At 41.6% G+C, this 16,504-nt stretch overlaps 3 protein-coding genes across 9 annotated transcripts in view; 2 read left to right on the forward strand and 1 right to left on the reverse strand.

Moving 5' to 3' along the window:
- IARS2 (isoleucyl-tRNA synthetase 2, mitochondrial) overlaps positions 1-372 on the reverse strand; it is a 29,724-nt gene extending 29,352 nt beyond the window's left edge. The window contains exon 1 of the mRNA XM_061365364.1: positions 119-372. Within this exon, the coding sequence (XP_061221348.1) occupies positions 119-337 (219 nt within the window). The 5' untranslated portion in view covers positions 338-372. The remainder of the gene's footprint in view (positions 1-118) is intronic.
- Positions 373-620: 248 nt separating this feature from the next.
- BPNT1 (3'(2'), 5'-bisphosphate nucleotidase 1) lies at positions 621-12,834 on the forward strand. Of its 2 annotated transcripts, XM_061365390.1 has the most exons (9): positions 621-779; positions 4,682-4,806; positions 5,389-5,493; positions 5,711-5,818; positions 6,290-6,338; positions 7,282-7,373; positions 8,334-8,531; positions 9,271-9,376; positions 10,732-12,834. In XM_061365390.1, the coding sequence occupies exons 2-9, from the start codon at positions 4,690-4,692 to the stop codon at positions 10,878-10,880; spliced, it is 924 nt and encodes a 307-aa protein (XP_061221374.1). In that variant the 5' UTR covers positions 621-779; positions 4,682-4,689; the 3' UTR covers positions 10,881-12,834. The 2 variants fall into 2 exon arrangements, with proteins under 2 accessions (XP_061221374.1, XP_061221382.1); XM_061365398.1 differs by lacking the exons at positions 621-779; positions 4,682-4,806 and adding an exon at positions 4,859-4,985.
- A 919-nt stretch (positions 12,835-13,753) lies between these two features.
- EPRS1 (glutamyl-prolyl-tRNA synthetase 1) overlaps positions 13,754-16,504 on the forward strand; it is a 38,672-nt gene continuing 35,921 nt past the window's right edge. For all 6 annotated transcript variants that reach the window (XM_061365275.1, XM_061365294.1, XM_061365303.1 and 3 more), the window contains exons 1-2: positions 13,754-13,901; positions 16,305-16,389. In XM_061365275.1, the coding sequence (XP_061221259.1) occupies positions 13,856-13,901; positions 16,305-16,389 (131 nt within the window). In that variant the 5' untranslated portion in view covers positions 13,754-13,855. The remainder of the gene's footprint in view (positions 13,902-16,304; positions 16,390-16,504) is intronic.

Raw genomic sequence — 16,504 nt, forward strand, 5'->3', positions numbered from 1 at the left:
ACAGTAACCTCAGCCAGCCACCTTCCCCCTCCCCAGGCCCGAGCCTCCCCGCTCCCCCCCAGGAGCTGCTCCCGGGGCACGCCTCCCCCGGGGGATCCAGCCGCGGCCCCGACGCTACCTGCTGCATTTCCAGCTCTGTCTCCGGCTGCAGCCGCCCGGGCAGCTGCGCGGGGAAGCGGCTGCGCGGCAGCAGCACGGTGTCCCGGAACGGGGAGTCCTGCTCCGCCGCAGGCTGCCGGCTCTCGGAGGCGGCGGGGCGCGCCCATCCCCAGGCGATTCGCGCTCGGGCCTGGGCTCGGACCAGGGCCAGAGGCGGCGTCCGCCAGGCCCGGAACATCCTCGGCGGCTCCTACGACGTGCGGGGGGAACACTTCCGCCTGCACTACGGTACGCGGCGGCGACGGGCCGCGGTAAAGGACACGCCACGGCACAACGCGTTTTCCTCCAGGCCTCGGAGGGCGGGCGAGAGCATGGGACAAGGCGTCAGCCCTCCACGGAGCCGGGAGGAGCTGGGGTGCTTCGGGCTTGGTTTGTAAAGACGCCTCTCTGACGCGATCGGGGCGAGCTCTGCCTGAAGCGGGCGGCGCTTATGAGGGGAGAGGTGCGGTGGAGCCTCTGAGAGTTCCCGGCTGCTGTGGCGGCGCGACCTGGACTCCTGTTACCTCGGGGCAAAGGACTCACAAGAAGGGCTGTCGACAGGCTCCGAGCTGCCGCACGCTGCTGGTGAGCGAAGGGGTGGCGGGGACGCTGCCGAGACGGAGGGCAGCACGGCCGGAACGGTAAGTTTGCTGCGGTTGCCGTTTGTGCAGCGTTGTGCAGTGCTTGGCTAAATACATTGAGAGCGCGGCTCGGTAGCATGGCTGGTGTGCGCTGTCCTGCCGCGGGTTACCGCCGGGAGCCCTAATCACAAGAGAATCAGGAACAGGCTTTGAAAAAAATAATGATTATTTTCAATACAAACTCAAAAGGCCTCAAAGCGCTTGGGTGAAATGAGGCAACACTGCCCTTCCCCCCTAGAAGTTGCATTCCCTCTCTAAGCCCTAGCCCCCTTCTGGATAAATATCATTTCCTCACTTTACACAGAGTGAAAAGTTTATCTTTTAGAAAACGTGAGCCAAAGTCTATGGTAAAGGAATAGAGAGCTCTCATCACCTGGGCTTTGAAGAACTTAGGGGAAGAAGCTCAGGCTCAGCACGCTCATGCAAAAGCAAGCTCTGCATACTGTCCAGTGCGCTGAGACATCTACCTTCTCCTTTTATTAAACTATAGCTATTTGCAGAACATTGTTTTGGTTTTGAAATAATACCCAAATTTGATTTGAAGGATAGCTGCTGTGCAATCTTTGTAAACTCTATACCTTTATAAGAGTCAAACTTGTTTGTCCACAGCAAGCCATACATTCTTGGATGTGTTCATAGAATCATAGAATCAGGTATAAGACCTTTAAGCTCATCAAGTCAAACCATTACCCCAGCACTGACAAAGCCACCACTAAACCATGTCACTAAGGGCCTCATCTACACTGCTTTTAAGTGCTTCCAGGAATGGTGATTCCACCACTGCCCTGGGCATGCCTGAGCACCTTTCTGGGGAAGAAATTTTTCCTTTTACCCAGTCTAAACCTCCCCTGGCACAGCTTGAGCCCTGTCACATGTTACTTGGGAGAAGACAGCAGTCGCCTCCTAGCTCCATCCTCCTTTCACGACTTGTAGGTAGCAATAAGGTCCCCCCGAGCCTTCTCCAGGCTGACACCCCACCCCACCCCACCCCCCCCAGTTCCCTCAGCTGCTCCTTATCAGACTTGTGCTCCAGGCCCTTCACCAGCTTGTGGAAGTAAGTATTAGACATTGCCCTCATCAGAAAGAGCCATAAACTTTTAAATAGGCTACTTAATTTGAGATAAAAAAGTTAGAGATGAGAAACTTACGGACAACTAGTGCACACACATACCTAACCAAAAATGTCCAACACACCAGAAAATGTGCCTCATAGGAGGTATAGCCCTGTAAAATTTTAAGTTGTCTTTCACAGTAATAATGTACTTCACACTTCAGTAGTTAGTTACTGTATACTGGGGAGGAGGGGATGCTGAACCTCCCATTTTAGTTTCTCATAATAAATCTTGTTTTTCATAAAATATTTCAGTGTTAAGGTTTGCTTAAAGACTTCAGGTATAGGCTCACTACAGAAAGTATATTTGTTTGCCTTAAGAATGTCCAAGAAAACTGTGCCCAAGAAGCATCTTGAGTCGAGCTTCAAGAATATAAGACAGTATTTCTGTACTGTTTTCTGAGAGTTTTTTTAACTTATGAAATCATTAAATAAATCAAGCCTTTAAAATAATAAAGTTTAAACCTTATTTTACAAAGCAGGATCAAACGCAGAATAAAAGGTCAAATGAAGAATGAGAAGCTGAGCATCAAAATCTTAATTATCCTCTTCTGAGCTCAATTATTTAACCCAAACTTCCCATCTAATATGCTAATTTTTACTCTCTCTCAGAAGTTCTAATATTGCAGGTATTTTCAGTATGGAATGAATTACAGTCAACTTTCCTTTCCTTTAACTTGCTTCACATGATAGTGTATACTTAAAATAATACTCTCCCCGTGTGTTATGACACATATTTGCTCTACAAATTTCAATTGTTTGAGAGTTGCTTTTTGCCACAGGTAGCATTTCAGAAATCTCCTCTGTAGCCATTGTTACCAGTCGAAGATAGACCAAGAGTGCTTTGGGTACAGACCCTGGCTACTCTGCCAGAGCACTTTGCTCCTATCTGTAAGCAGTAGGTCATAAAACCCAGTAGCAGCTCTGCTTTTTGAATGTACTTACACAATGACTCTTTTAGATTCAAAGATCTTCCAGCTTTAGAGATACCCATGCAGTGTTTGTAAAGTGCTGGAAAAGTTCTTAAACCAGCTAAATCAGGGATTTTGATACCTCTAGCATGGGTGTTTGCTGTAAACTGTAAAGATACGAACTTGAGGTCTTACCACTATCGTCTACAGTAGCTAGCCTTATAACCTCATTACATTATACTTTAAAGAGTACACTAGAGATTTCTCAAGCAAGAAAGGAAGGATATTGTCTAATAACCTACTAGTGCAACTTATGCAATACTTGCTACAATTGCTGCAAATATTGGTTGTGAGGAAGGCCTGATACAGTCTTCTGTGTGGTGATTAATGAGTCCCTCTGTATTTTTTCTAGCTGTGTGCTCAAGAATTAAATTGGAAGTATATTGCATGTGTAAGCCCAACCCAAAAAGCATGTAATCTACACAGACAGAAAGAACTGACAGGAAAACATAAAAAAGAAATTAGCTCAGAATTTGAAAAACTACAGCCTGGTGATCCATACTTCTTTTTCCTGAGGTAGAGAAAAGCTGGGAGGCATGGATGATTGTTGGCCTTTCACAAGTGATAGTTGTTCTATTTGGGAACTGAAGGCACAGTGAATTGCACTGGTGTGTGCTGGGGAACAGATGCAGAGGATTATAGTAGGAAGAATTACAGGACATGCAGTGTTGAGGGGAAGAATCATAGAATAGTTAGGGTTGGAAAGGACCTTAAGATCATCTAGTTCCAACTCTCCTGCCATAGGCAGGGACACCTCACACTAAACCATGTCACCCAAGGCTCTGTCCAACATGGCCTTGAACACCACCAGGGATAGAGCATTCACAGCTTCCCTGGGCAACCCATTCCAGTGCCTCACCACCCTTATGGTAAAGAACTTCCTCCTTATATCCAATCTAAACTTCTCCTGTGTAAGTTTTAACCTGTCCTATTACTACAGTCCCTAATGAAGAGTCCCTCCCCAGAATCCTTATAGGGCCCCTTCAGATACTGGAAGGCTGCTATGAGGTCTCCACGCAGCCTTCTCTTCTCCAGGCTGAACAGCCCCAACTTTCTCAGCCTGTCTTCATATGGGAGGTGCTCCAGTCCCCTGATCATCCTTGTGGCCCTCCGCTGGACTTCTTCCAACAGTTCCATGTCCTTTTTATGTTGAGGAACCAGAACAGAAGAAGTTGCAATACATTTCCTTAGCAAAAAACAAGAGAAGTTAAATATGGAAAGGATGCTAAACTTTAGATGAACAGACTTCCACATACAAGTTTGCAATATCTGTGTATCATTAGCCTAATTTATGCCCACAGTTAGGCCATCTACAAAAACCTGTTTTACATTTCAACCAATGGACTAGTAGTAAACTACACTTTTTCTAACATTTATGAACTTCTGTTGCTTTTCTTGTTTAATGTCAGATTTTATTTTAATAAGAACTAGATTGCCTATCAGAGAACAGGTATTTGAAAACTTGTCTGAAGTGGCTTTATACATATTTAATGTATTTTTCAAAAAGTCAAAGCTCACTTCATTACTGCTCACTGGAAGTAACCCACATACCCCCTCCTACTCAGCTCTAACTCTCATCTGTTTGGAATATTAACTAAAATATTTTATTTCTTGTCTTCTCTTGAAGAGAAAAACATACAAAAAGTGGTAAATTCTCCATCTTTGGCAGTGTTCAAGGCCAGGTTGAACAGAGCCTTGAGTGACATGATCTAGTGTAAGGCATCCCTGACCATGGCAGGGGGTTGAAACTGAATGATCTTAAGGTCCTTTCCAACCCAAACTATTCTACAATTCTAAGTTTGCTTTTTGTTTCCTTTCAGCTTTCAGCATGGCTTCTCCAACTCTGCTCATGCGTGTGGTCGCCTCTGCATATTCTGCTGCAGAAAAAGCTGCAACAATTGTTAGAAATGTAATGGCTGCAGGAGATCTGGGCATAGTGGAGAAGGTATAACTTTTACTTTGTTCTAATATAATTTCTCTTACTAATGCTAATTTAGATATAGGTCAAAGTGGTATTTTTGAAGATCAGCAAATAAGGAAGGAAATACAGTCCTCGCCTCTCCAATACAAGAAATATTCCTTATTAAAGGATTAAAAGAGCACTGGAGAAGTATCTTTTGACAGGTATTTCTAAAGAATGTTTGGACACTTAAAAGAAACACCTCAGTTTTGTCCTGATTTTCTTAACAAAACAAGCTTTGGATAGCATGTTGGTTTTGCTCTTCCCTCGTATCTGTGATCATACCTATATTAATTTACTCTGTACCACTGCATGAGAAGAACACAGCATGTAAATCTTGTTCTGATATCACAGCAGTCTATTTTAGCTTTGGGATGTACAGGGAAACTGTCTGTTTCAGTTTTTAGCCTGCCTCTCTCAGGATCATTTATTAGGTTGATGATTTATCTAAGGAGACTTCTTTTTCATTATGAGGTAGATATTCATCATGACATATGGGCCATTGTACTGCTGAGTTTTTTTTGTTGTTGCTTTGAAACATACAAATTCCCATCCATCCTTTTACAGACTGGAGCCAATGACTTGCAGACCAAAGCTGACCGACTGGTACAAATGAGCATTTGTGCTTCGCTGGCACAGAAGTTTCCCAAGGTGACAATCATAGGAGAAGAAGTAAGTGCCTAGTTTATTTCATACTAACAGTTTAGTAACTTGCAGTGGAATCTGTTTGGCAGGTGTTAAGAAATAACCTATTAAAAATAGTAGCTTTCCATTTCACCCTTCCATTGCATTGGGTTTGTCAAGCAAGCCACTAGTAAATCCAGAGTTTTAAGGCAAACTGAGGTGAGCCTAACATCTTTTGCAATAAATCTAAGAATACTTTTGTTAGGAACTGCCCAGTGATGAGGTAACTGAGGAACTAATTGAAGATGGTCACTGTGAAGAAATCCTAAAGAAAACTTGTCCTGCTCAGTACACAGGAATTAAAGAAGAAGAGGTAATGTGGTAATGCTATATATGTCTTCATATTTTACACTATGTTATATTACTTACTGATTTTAGCTAAGAATGTATTAGGAAAAAGGTTATTCCAGAGTTGCAAGCTTTTCCTTTTGGTTGGAAAACTGAAATGTCATTATGAGAATCACACCTCCAGAGCCGGAAATGCTGCATATTCCTGAGGTGCAACAGTGGGAAATGGACATTTGCTTCCTGCAACTTGTGATTCAAATTAATTTATCTACTTCAGACATAATAATGTCATTTCCATGTCAAGTTTAAGCTTTTGTACCTCTATAAACATATTTGCTGAGAAGTTCTAGTCAGTTTCTAAGCTTTTTTTTGTGTAAAGAACTTTTTCTGTATTTACTCCTGTAAGGAAATGAAAGCACTAAAGTAAAATATGTACTTTGCATGATAGCTTACATCATTTGTATTTGTTAATGTCCTTATTTTTGTATTTTTAAAGCTTGTAATATGGGTTGATCCCTTGGACGGAACCAAGGAGTACACTGAAGGTTGGCCTCTCCTTTAATTCTGTTGATTTAAACCCAAAAAGGAATGCAATAAAGTAGCATGCACATGTAGATAGTTATATGATAGGAGTTACACACGATATTGTTTCATAAGGCTGATGTTGTTTCTTTACTTTGAGTTCTATGGATTTTTTCATAATTCCATTCAGTATTAGATATTCCTGATAGAGTACTGAATGCCCACCAGTTTTTATCATTTCAGGGAGCAAAGGGCTGCCTTTGGTTCCTGGCAGATTTCCTTCAGCTTTAAGTCAAACTTACAATTTCACATATACTTTCAATTGAGGGGCTAAATCACACAGGAATGCCCTTAAATCCTCCTCTTCAAACAACTCGAATACCAGAGCTGTATTTGTAGCCCTTTCAAAATAAAACGTCTCCTTCAAATCATAATTCTGAAACTGTTTTCAGCAAAGCCTAATTTGTGTTCTTAGAAATAGACCCTAAAATGAAGAAAACAGAAGAAAACCCCCAGAAACAATATGCTGAAACCTCTTGCTGCAGTTTTTAGTCGATTAATGTGAAATCTTTTAGGCAGATTTTTTCCCCTTTTCAGGAAGAGAGATGTACAATTGTCAACAAATTGTTAGTTTTGAATACCATTAAAGAAACCACAACACAATTAAAGAAGAATGTTATCATATACTTCCATTTAGCTGTATCTTTAAATTTCTTCCTCATTTTGTGTTAATTATAACATAGTTCTATTAAAAGAATTCTATCTGGGGCATTTTTTCTTTTGCAAACCTCTAGGGTAAATGACTAAAAAAATTATATCAACCAGCTATTACACCTGAAAATTCTGATTAGTATTTGCATTTTTAAGATACCACTCTGCGTATCAAGATATCTGTTGAAGGAGCTCTTTCTAAATATATATACTCTCTTTTTGAAGCATAACTACATTCATGTGATTTCTGTACAGGTCTCCTTGACCACGTAACGGTTCTTATTGGAATTGCTTATGGAGGCAAAGCAATAGCAGGAGTTATTAACCAGCCATATTACAACTATGAGGTATTAAATGCATTGATTTGTTTAAAAGCATTAGATGATTTCTGACTGTCTCTTCTAAGCCTTTTCTAATCAGCACACTTTCAACTGAAAAGCAGCACATAGTGGACTTAATGCTGGATTATAAGGTGGTGGGTTTTTTTATTAAATATGTACAGTTTTGAATGTTGGTTTCCAGGAACTGAATCTCAGGGGTCTACTAACAGCTATACTGAATCCTGAGGCTTGTGTAATATACTATATATTGAATATATGCTGTACATATTGCTAGAGTAAATACAGAGTACATGTTGTAAAATAAGTACAGATCAGTGGTTTTGGAGTCTGCTATAAACTCTCTAGTAAATCCATGCAGTAGGTGCATTTGTGAAACGTCATAACTGCCATAAATCTGCAGCCCTGTAGTAAACCAAAGGTACCTGTCGCTGACAGCTGGCTTAGAGTATATCACGCTAGGTTTCAGGAATAAGTCCAGGATGGCCAACCTACAAGCATTTAAACATGTTTTGAGATTATATCAGTATTATGTGTGATGGGGAGAAAAGCATATGGCACAGCCTGATTGATTAAACTCACTAGAATTTAAAGAAAAACTCTAGAGTTGATGTAATGCATATCGTCAGCTGATTCTATATGTTCTGTGTAATATGTATGACAAAACATTTAAAATGACATGGTATTTTTAGTTACAGATTGTGCCTGAAGTACAGAAATATACAAATATTAACATCAGTCATTGGAGGCAGAATGTAATGCACCACAATGTCACAGATAAGAAAAGGGTAAACAATGTCCTTGCCTTAGACCCAGTTTCTCACTCTGAGCTCTAGAGTAGTTTAAACATACAACCTAGTATTATACTCCCTGATATGCAAAGACATCTCTAAGTATTCCTTCCATTTGAGCTTTAAATGCTGATCACTGTGATTAACCATCACCTGGACCTGTGTACCTTTTTTGTAGGCAGGACCTGATGCTGTGCTGGGACGGACAATCTGGGGAGTCGTAGGCATAGGTGCCTTTGGATTTCAGCTCACAGAAGCACCTGCTGGGAAACATATCATAGTTACCACCCGTTCTCACAGCAGTGCCCTGGTAAATGAATGCATCAGTGCTTTGAATCCAGACAGTGTCATCAGAGTTGGAGGAGCAGGAAACAAGGTATGAAAGCTATAAATCTTATTACTGGGAGGTGGTACCTTTGGAAAAAAAAAAAGAATTTTTAAAGAAATTACTTACTTGCATAAATGTACAGATTTCCTCCTCCTTTCCCAGCACAACTTCTCTTCCTAGCATTCAGTGTGCGGTGAGGTAGAGAGAATTTATTACAGGTATACTGATAACAGTGGCCATGCTAGTCATAGCTCAGGTCCATCTTGCCCTGTATTTTGTTTCTAGGGGAGAAAATAAAAAGTTGTAATGAAGACTGAATGGGAATTCAGTTTAATCACAGCTATTAGACATTTCCTCTCTTTCATGTTAATACAGTTTTGGTTCCAACTATCTAGTAGCTTACATGAAACAATAAACATACAAGCACTCAGTGATATTTCCTTTGCAGAACTTCTCTGCATGCAGGGAATACCCATTTGCTACAGTTTTTAAAGCTTTTTTTTGTCATGGCTGTCAAAAACGGACTCTCTTCTGAAACTAAGATCAGATTTTCATCTACTAGACTATTCATAACAATACAAAATAGATCACTTAGAATGGTAATACACTATAGCTTTCTAAATCTTAATATAATTTCTTGTAATATTGGAAAGGAAATGGCTGGTGTTCTTTTTCTGAGAGTAACTGCGTTAATAAACTGATCTAATCCCTGTTTGCTGTTGTTAGTTTTACCCATTTCTAAATGTCTAGATCCTTTGCAATGATTGCCACTCTCTATTCCTAATAGGTCATTCAGCTTATAGAAGGCAAGGCATCTGCTTATGTATTTGCAAGTCCTGGGTGCAAGAAATGGGATACATGTGCACCGGAAGCTATTCTACATGCTGTGGGAGGTAAGTTAATATCATTCAAAATTCTAAGATAAGTGAAATGTAATTTAAAGTTAGTTATATTTTTCATAGGGGAAAAAAAAAAGTCATCTGAAATCAACAGTAGCTCCAAAGGGATAGGCCAAAATAAATGTTTTTTTTTCTGTTGGCTACTATTTCACAGTAAAATCACACTGTCCTAAGTGGATGTAGTAGTTTAGCATTAGTAACATATTATGTAATATGTGGACAGAGAATTCTTTAAAACAACAAAACAGGCCAAACAATGCAGTTGTTCCTTTGAGTAATTCATCAGGGACTGTAGTGATACAACAAGGGGTTTAAAATTAAACAGGAGATTTAGGTTAGATGCAAGAAAGAAGTTCTTTACTGTCAGGTTGGTGAGGCACTGGATCAGGCTGCCCAGGGAAGTGGTAAATGCTCTACCCTCAGCAGTGCCAGGTTGGACAGGGCCTTGGGCATCATGGTCTAGTGTGAGGATTCCCTGCCCATGGCAGGGGGGTTGGAACTGGATGATCTTAAGGTCCTTTTCAACCCAAACCATTTTATGATTCTGTGTAATTCAGTAAAATTAGTGGTCTCCAGCCAACATAAGCCACTTCACCTTTCTAGGAAGGAAGAGATTAGAGGAGTTATGAAAAGTCTCACCGACAAGAACTTGAATATAAGTATTAATATACTTTTTCTGCTGTTTATGCTGATAAATGGGGTTTAATCTCCTAAATTGTCAAGCAATGATAACTGGCTTTATGATGACATTGTCTGCAGTCTCTAGTGTTGATAACTGAGATAGCTTTAAACAGGTTAGCTCAGGCACAAAAAACCCAATTAATCTGGGGCAGCACAGGGCTCTATTTAGCCTCCTTGTTATTTAGGTATGTCATGGTTAAGTTAGCTTTCATAAAGATTGGTGTTGGTCTTGCTAAGTGATTTCTAGAAACTTGTTTAAAACCAGCTAAGTTATTTCTATATTATGTTAGAGTTTATTGTATAGGCTTACCTGGCTTTTACTTGAACTCAAGATATTTCTTTCTTTCCTGTCAGTGTCAAATGTAAAAACTATTCAGGAAGCATTTTAGTTAGTCCATAAGAGAGAGGTGGTCTTTTCCTTTTCCTGAAACACAAGGAATGTAAATGTTACTGAAAGAAAATAAAACCATTAGTTATTTGATTTCAGTCAGTACAAAACTGTTGCACTTAAACTGGGAGCAAAGATATTTCACATCTGAGGACAGGCATGTGTACAACAAACGTGGTTTTTTTAGTTGTATCGCTTGTACTAATAAAGTAGATTATCTCTCTCCAACTCTTTGTTTGCTGGATTATTTTTTTCTTTTCTTTTTTTTTTTTTTTTCCAGGCAAGATAACTGATATCCATGGAAATTCATTTCAGTATAACAAGGAAGTGAAACACATGAATTCTGCTGGGGTCCTTGCTGCTTTGAGAAATTATGACTATTATGCCAGTCGTATTCCTAACACTGTTAAACAATCTCTTGTGCCTTGAAGCAATAAAGCATCTTCACTTGGCCTGGTAGGCTGAGAAAGTGAGCTTGGAGAAGAAAGCGAGCTTGGAGAAGAAAGTGAGATGATAACTGAGCCTGAAATACTGTTTTAGAACGTTTGAACTGCGTTCTTACACTAAGGTGTTCAATAATTTCAAATTGCACACAGAATGAATATGTGTATGTTGGATCAGATTGTTTTGCTGTCTTTAGCAGAAAACATCAAACCAGTCACATTTCTTGGATAGGTGTTTTCCATATCCTTTGGCAGTATTTGTTCTTCATTACGGTGTTTAACATACTGCTGATCATAACAGTAGAGTCCAAAAATCATCTTAATAGTCAGGGCACAAAATCATGTTAAGTAATTTTCCTGATGTTGCTCAATGTTTTTTTGTTGTATGTAGTCAACAAGAGTTTATTATGTTAAGTACAAATGGACTAAGAATTTGCCTGGATGGATTAGCCCATTTATTATAAAGTTCCCAGTTTTGATTCTTAGAAGTGAATCTTTGAATTTTCTGATCTGCACTTAGTTTTGGGATGGCAGAGATTGCTGTTTGTGGAGAACTGGGGTGTCAGTTTTGCAGAAGCCAGGACCAGTCCAGCTGGACCTCATAACATCTCAAATAGAGGTTCCTGGATCACTGGATCCATTTGGGATCAGTGAAGCATTAATACAGCAGAGTTCAGGACGCCTCAGCTGAGGAGAAGCCAAGGAAACTGCAATGGGGAGAGGAGTTCCCAGCACCTCTCTGATGATTTGGAATGCCTCTCTTGGGGTCTGTGTCATCTCAGTCTTGGAGAGCATCCTAGGTCACTTTGTCATACACAAGGACAACTTAAATGCCAGGACTTGATTTTTTTTTTATGTCTAGGTGCCTTTCCAACAGCACCAAGAGCTCGAACCCGACATTACCACTTCTTTCTCCTATGGAACGTCAGCACATTAGGGAAGGAGAGAGACCAGATGACAAGATCACCTAAAATAAACTTACAAATTGGAGAGCCTGTTTCAGTCAGCTTTCCCATAGGTACAAGGGTTAGGAAGGCAGGATTCAACTGTTCAGTCTACGTGAACACAAAAGAGAGTAAGTAGTAAATTACATATGACTAACTAACAGGGCAACCTTGGCCAAAACAGATGATGTCTCTTCAAGCTGAAATTAGGACTGTGGAGTATTTTGAACCAGTGGAGCCCCTACGTACTTTTTTTCTTCATATTTTGTGACCCAAATCCCTCAGTGTGTACAAGTTGCTTCTTTCTCCTTTCATCACACAAGGTATTTTAGTAAACTCCAGTTTACTTGGAGTCCTTACATTAGATCCTTTCCTCACAGTAGGATAACACCAATGTGACTTCACTGGTTTAAACCTGGTTCTATTTCCAGCAAGCATCTCTTGCTAAAGCATTCTCTGCCTCCCCATGCTCATGCATGGAAAAGGATCTAAGGAAGCTCTTTCCTTAGTGAGGTCAGCTTATCATAACATTTACAGATCAGTTAGCAAGATTACCACTTACTGCATTCTATCATCAGCCAGTCCATAATACTATCATGACACTGGATTAAAGCTGCATATATAGAAACAACACATGCATCTAATCCTTTTGTCTACAGCTTCACCTTCTCCTTTCTCAAGCTCATGACTAGTAAGAACATGCAACAGAAATTCAGCCTGCTTTAATTAGAGCCTTCACGTTTTGCCCCATTATAAGTGTAATCATTCCACATACAAAATTAACATCATTTCACTGCCTCAGTTATACATAATTCTTACCCCTACCTTCTGCAGGACTTTTGGATGTGCATGCTTTAGTATTCATATAAAAATCTGCATGTGAATTTGTAAAGCACATTAACACTAAACATAGAAAAACTTAGACAACTAAAAGCCTGCTTAATAAACCTTTCCATCGAACATTAAAATACAAATCACAGAACTCACTGTTAGCAATTTCATCTGTTTCTTTATCCTTATTTTCATCTGAAACTTGGTATATGCTTGAAAATTTCCTCTGTATAAGCTCTAATTCTGCTGTAATTTATTGCTCTGCTCATTTACAGTTACCTTAGTGGGAGTAAAACACACAAAGCATACACCAGCTTCTACCTGATGTATAAAAATGCTTATGTATGGAACCACTTTCCATACTTGCACGCAGTCTAAAACTGCTAACACAGGCAAGCATTGAGGGAAGTTGGGATAAAAGCCAGCACGAAAGATACAGATATGCTCTGGCTGTACCACTACACCCACTGCACAAAACAGCACCAGTTCACCAATCAAGCATTTGATGTCTCTAGCAGCACATGAGGTGCTGTAATACCGTCTATAAATTAGACGGGGGGGGGGGAAACACTGCATTGTCCTTGCAACAATGTGAACTTGAGTCTGCCTCCTGTGAAGAGAAAAATGCTGACACAGCATTTTAGCAATTCGTTCCAAGACTAGCTTGGGGCACACTGCAAAATCCACGTTTACGAGGAGTGTAACAAGTAACAGTCGTAACTAAACAGACTGCTTAACCACCGCACCACATGTGTCGGTATACGTACGCCGCTTGATCTACTTGTCATTACCGACAGAAAAACGAGGGAAGCTCTCCCTGCAGCCGGCGCCACACATCTACCTCAGGCTTACGGTGAGCTGCAAAACTCTAGGGAAGGCTTTACCTGAGGGAATCGCCGGCACCCAACCCTACAGAGGCCTACAACAAGGCGAAAAATGAGGCAGCCTCCACACAACACCCAGGCTTTCCACTCAACTCCAACCTCCCCATCCCCTTCGGACTGACTCTACTATTACAAAGGCCCAGACTGAACCCCCCCTTCCTCACACCCCGCCACCGGAAGTGGCTCCGTGTGTCCCCGCCCCTCGGCGGCGGGCGGGACCTGCCGAGCCGGCGCTTGCCTTGTTGGCGTGGTCGCGGGTCCCGCCTCAGCCTCTCCCGTGGTTCCGGCGCCGTGTCGGCGGGATGGCGGCGCTGAGCCTCACTGTCAACGCGAGCAGCCCTCCGCTCGGTGAGTGCGGGGCGCACCCCGCTCCTCCCGCTGAGCTGGGTGGTGGTACGGCGGGATGCTGTCCTTTCGTGGGGTTGCCGTGTTGCATCATGCGCTTGGGGACGGGTGAGGTGTAAGGGGGGGCCCTTGCTCGTCCTGCCCTCTGCGGCCCGGCTAGCCTGGGTCCGTGTGCCCGCTGCGGCCTCGGCAGCGGGGAGACGGCTGACGGGCCTTAGGGTTTCGGGACGAACCCGCCTTGCTGAGGGGGGGCGCAGGCCGGTAGTGTGACAGGCACGGCGCCGTCGGTCCCGCCGGTGCTTGAGGTGCTGAGGAGGCGCCGGCCGCGTGTCGTGCTCCGCAGCGCCTGCTTGGCCCCGGTCTGCGGGCACCGGGCAGGGCAGGTCCTGCCGCCCTCCGGCGGCTGCTCCAGCGGGTTGGTTTGCACATAGGCTGAAGAAACTGAGTCATAGGTGGACCCCTCAGGTGAGTTAGCGCGCTGAGGATGCGGTTTCAAGGCAGCCCGAATTCAGATTGCTTGTTTGTGAGCTCAGCCTAACTATGTTTCCTTGTCAGTTCTAACCTGCTGCTAAAATTTGGCTTGTCAGGGGAGCTAGTCCAAAGTTTCACTGCAAATTCTTGCTTTTTCACTTGCTTCTTGCCCTTCCGTGTTATTTTGCCTTTAAAAACCTGAGAACCTTCTCCATTGCGCAGCTTTTTATATGTCTTCCGTACCTCTTTTCCATTCTAACTCTTCAGAATATATTTTCTTCACATTTTTCATCTCAGTTATTGATTTGCTTTTCATGCTGTTATTTCTAAATGAATTTCAGAGTTGAATACAACTTGCATAACTATTTACTTAAGGTATAATATGCAAATTTAAATAATGTTTCTCCTGATACTTATTTATACCAATTTGTTAGAAAAGATACTATGCAATGTGGGCTTATTAACAACGATTTAGGGGGGCTTTGGAGGATTCTTATCTCTTAATAACTGGTGAGTGGCACTAGAGATGTAATTCAGGAGATTACATAATTATTTTAGAACTTTTACAGAGGAAACACTTCAGTAAACATTTGTATTGAGAAGACAAGCACACTCATCCTACTCATTCCTACTTTGTACTATTCATCTGCTGGGCACTGGGAAAAGTGTAGTAGCTTTTAGTGCTGCTAGTATTAATTACGTAGCTTGGTATGCATAATGCTTTTCATCTTCAAAGCATTTCCATGCGTGTTATTAAAATACTTACACATCTTACAAACATATTGCGCAAGGGATGTCATCCTGATGTCTACAGGTAACTGATGGAGTGAAGAACCTTGACTTACTGTTGGTAAAAGCTTAAGGCTACAAGAAGGGTCTGCAGCTGAGCAGAGGTGAGAGCTAGGGAATGCCTAGCTCCAGTGCTTTGTATTTAGGCCAGCGTATTAATAGCTTACATCATCTTCCTTGGGTAGTCTGGGTGTTGTTCTAGGGAAGATGAAGTGCACGGCACACTGTGGGCACTGTAAAAGGTTAGATGCCTTTCAAGACCTACAATATAGTCCTTTGGCTAGGTTAATTTAAGTAATACTTAACTATGCAACAACTTTCTGTCTTTGTGCATGCTTCTGAGCAAAGCAGAAGAACACAAGCTCCTTTACTTATGCTCAGTAGGCTGAATCTGGACCAGAGCCAATCCAGAAATACAGCCAAGTTAGCTCAGTGCTTTGTTTGAGCAACTGTGTCATGCTACAGATCATCAAGATCAGAGCAGGTTTGCACCAAGGCACTTTGAAAATTAGCAGAGCTATCCAGTTGACAATGTAGCCTAAAAACTTCAAAAAATTATTTTATTTCCTAGAGACCACCTTTTACTCTCCCTGCTGAACTATTTACTCTGAAAACCCTGTATAAGCTTCCTGCACTTTTAGGTGGATAGGGTTTCTTCATTTTTGAATGGCTAATTTTTTCATAAACATTAAATCAGGTTAAAGATAGCCTTGTCCTTGTTCAGAAAGTACTGGCATATTCAGTAATTGATCTCCTTTTATGCATATGTCAGGGCTAGGATGGAGTACATTACTATGCTGTTCAATAATTTAAACCAATTTGATTACACTTCCCACCTATAGTGGGGGACAGCACTGATTTTTACAATACCCTTAGGAAGCAAAATGTATTGCTGCTAACAATTGCTGAGCTCACTGCAGGTTACTGAATGCTGGATATTATCAATTTGAAGCTGTAAGGATTGCCAAGAATAAGAGCCTCTTGCATATGAGACTGAACATTAATTTCTTTCCTGGACAATCTTACTTGAAGTAGCCAGTTCGGTCACCTGGTCCTATTTAATAAGAAATGTAATTGTTTTGTTGCTATGATGAAAAATATCTTTTCTGGAAGAAAGTTCAGTATCTTTTTCTCTTATTTTTAAAGGAGCTCTGCTGACAGTGGAGCATGTGAAGAATGATGTTGAAATTGCAGTGGAAGAAGGCAAAGAAACCATCCTCTGTGTGTCTGAGTAAGTGACTTTGCATCTCTCCTTCCAGCTTTGGGTCAGCAGTTTTAGAAATCACATGGTATAACATTGACTGTAACCTTTACAGGTAGGAGGAAGAGAAGAATACAGTTCTGTC

Source organism: Neopsephotus bourkii, unplaced genomic scaffold (assembly GCF_033783945.1).
Source record: "Neopsephotus bourkii isolate Nb327-2 ecotype Australia unplaced genomic scaffold, CSIRO-AGI_Nbou_v1 NB_114, whole genome shotgun sequence".
Lineage (NCBI taxonomy): Eukaryota > Metazoa > Chordata > Aves > Psittaciformes > Psittacidae > Neopsephotus > Neopsephotus bourkii.

Excerpts from the sequence above, each read along its gene's own strand:
- BPNT1 (XM_061365390.1), top strand. The coding sequence starts at position 4,690 with ATGGCTTCTCCAACTCTGCTCATGCGTGTGGTCGCCTCTGCATATTCT. Across the intron at positions 7,374-8,333 it reads AGCCATATTACAACTATGAG|GCAGGACCTGATGCTGTGCT; the intron begins GTATTAAATGCA and ends CCTTTTTTGTAG. Across the intron at positions 8,532-9,270 it reads TTGGAGGAGCAGGAAACAAG|GTCATTCAGCTTATAGAAGG; the intron begins GTATGAAAGCTA and ends TATTCCTAATAG.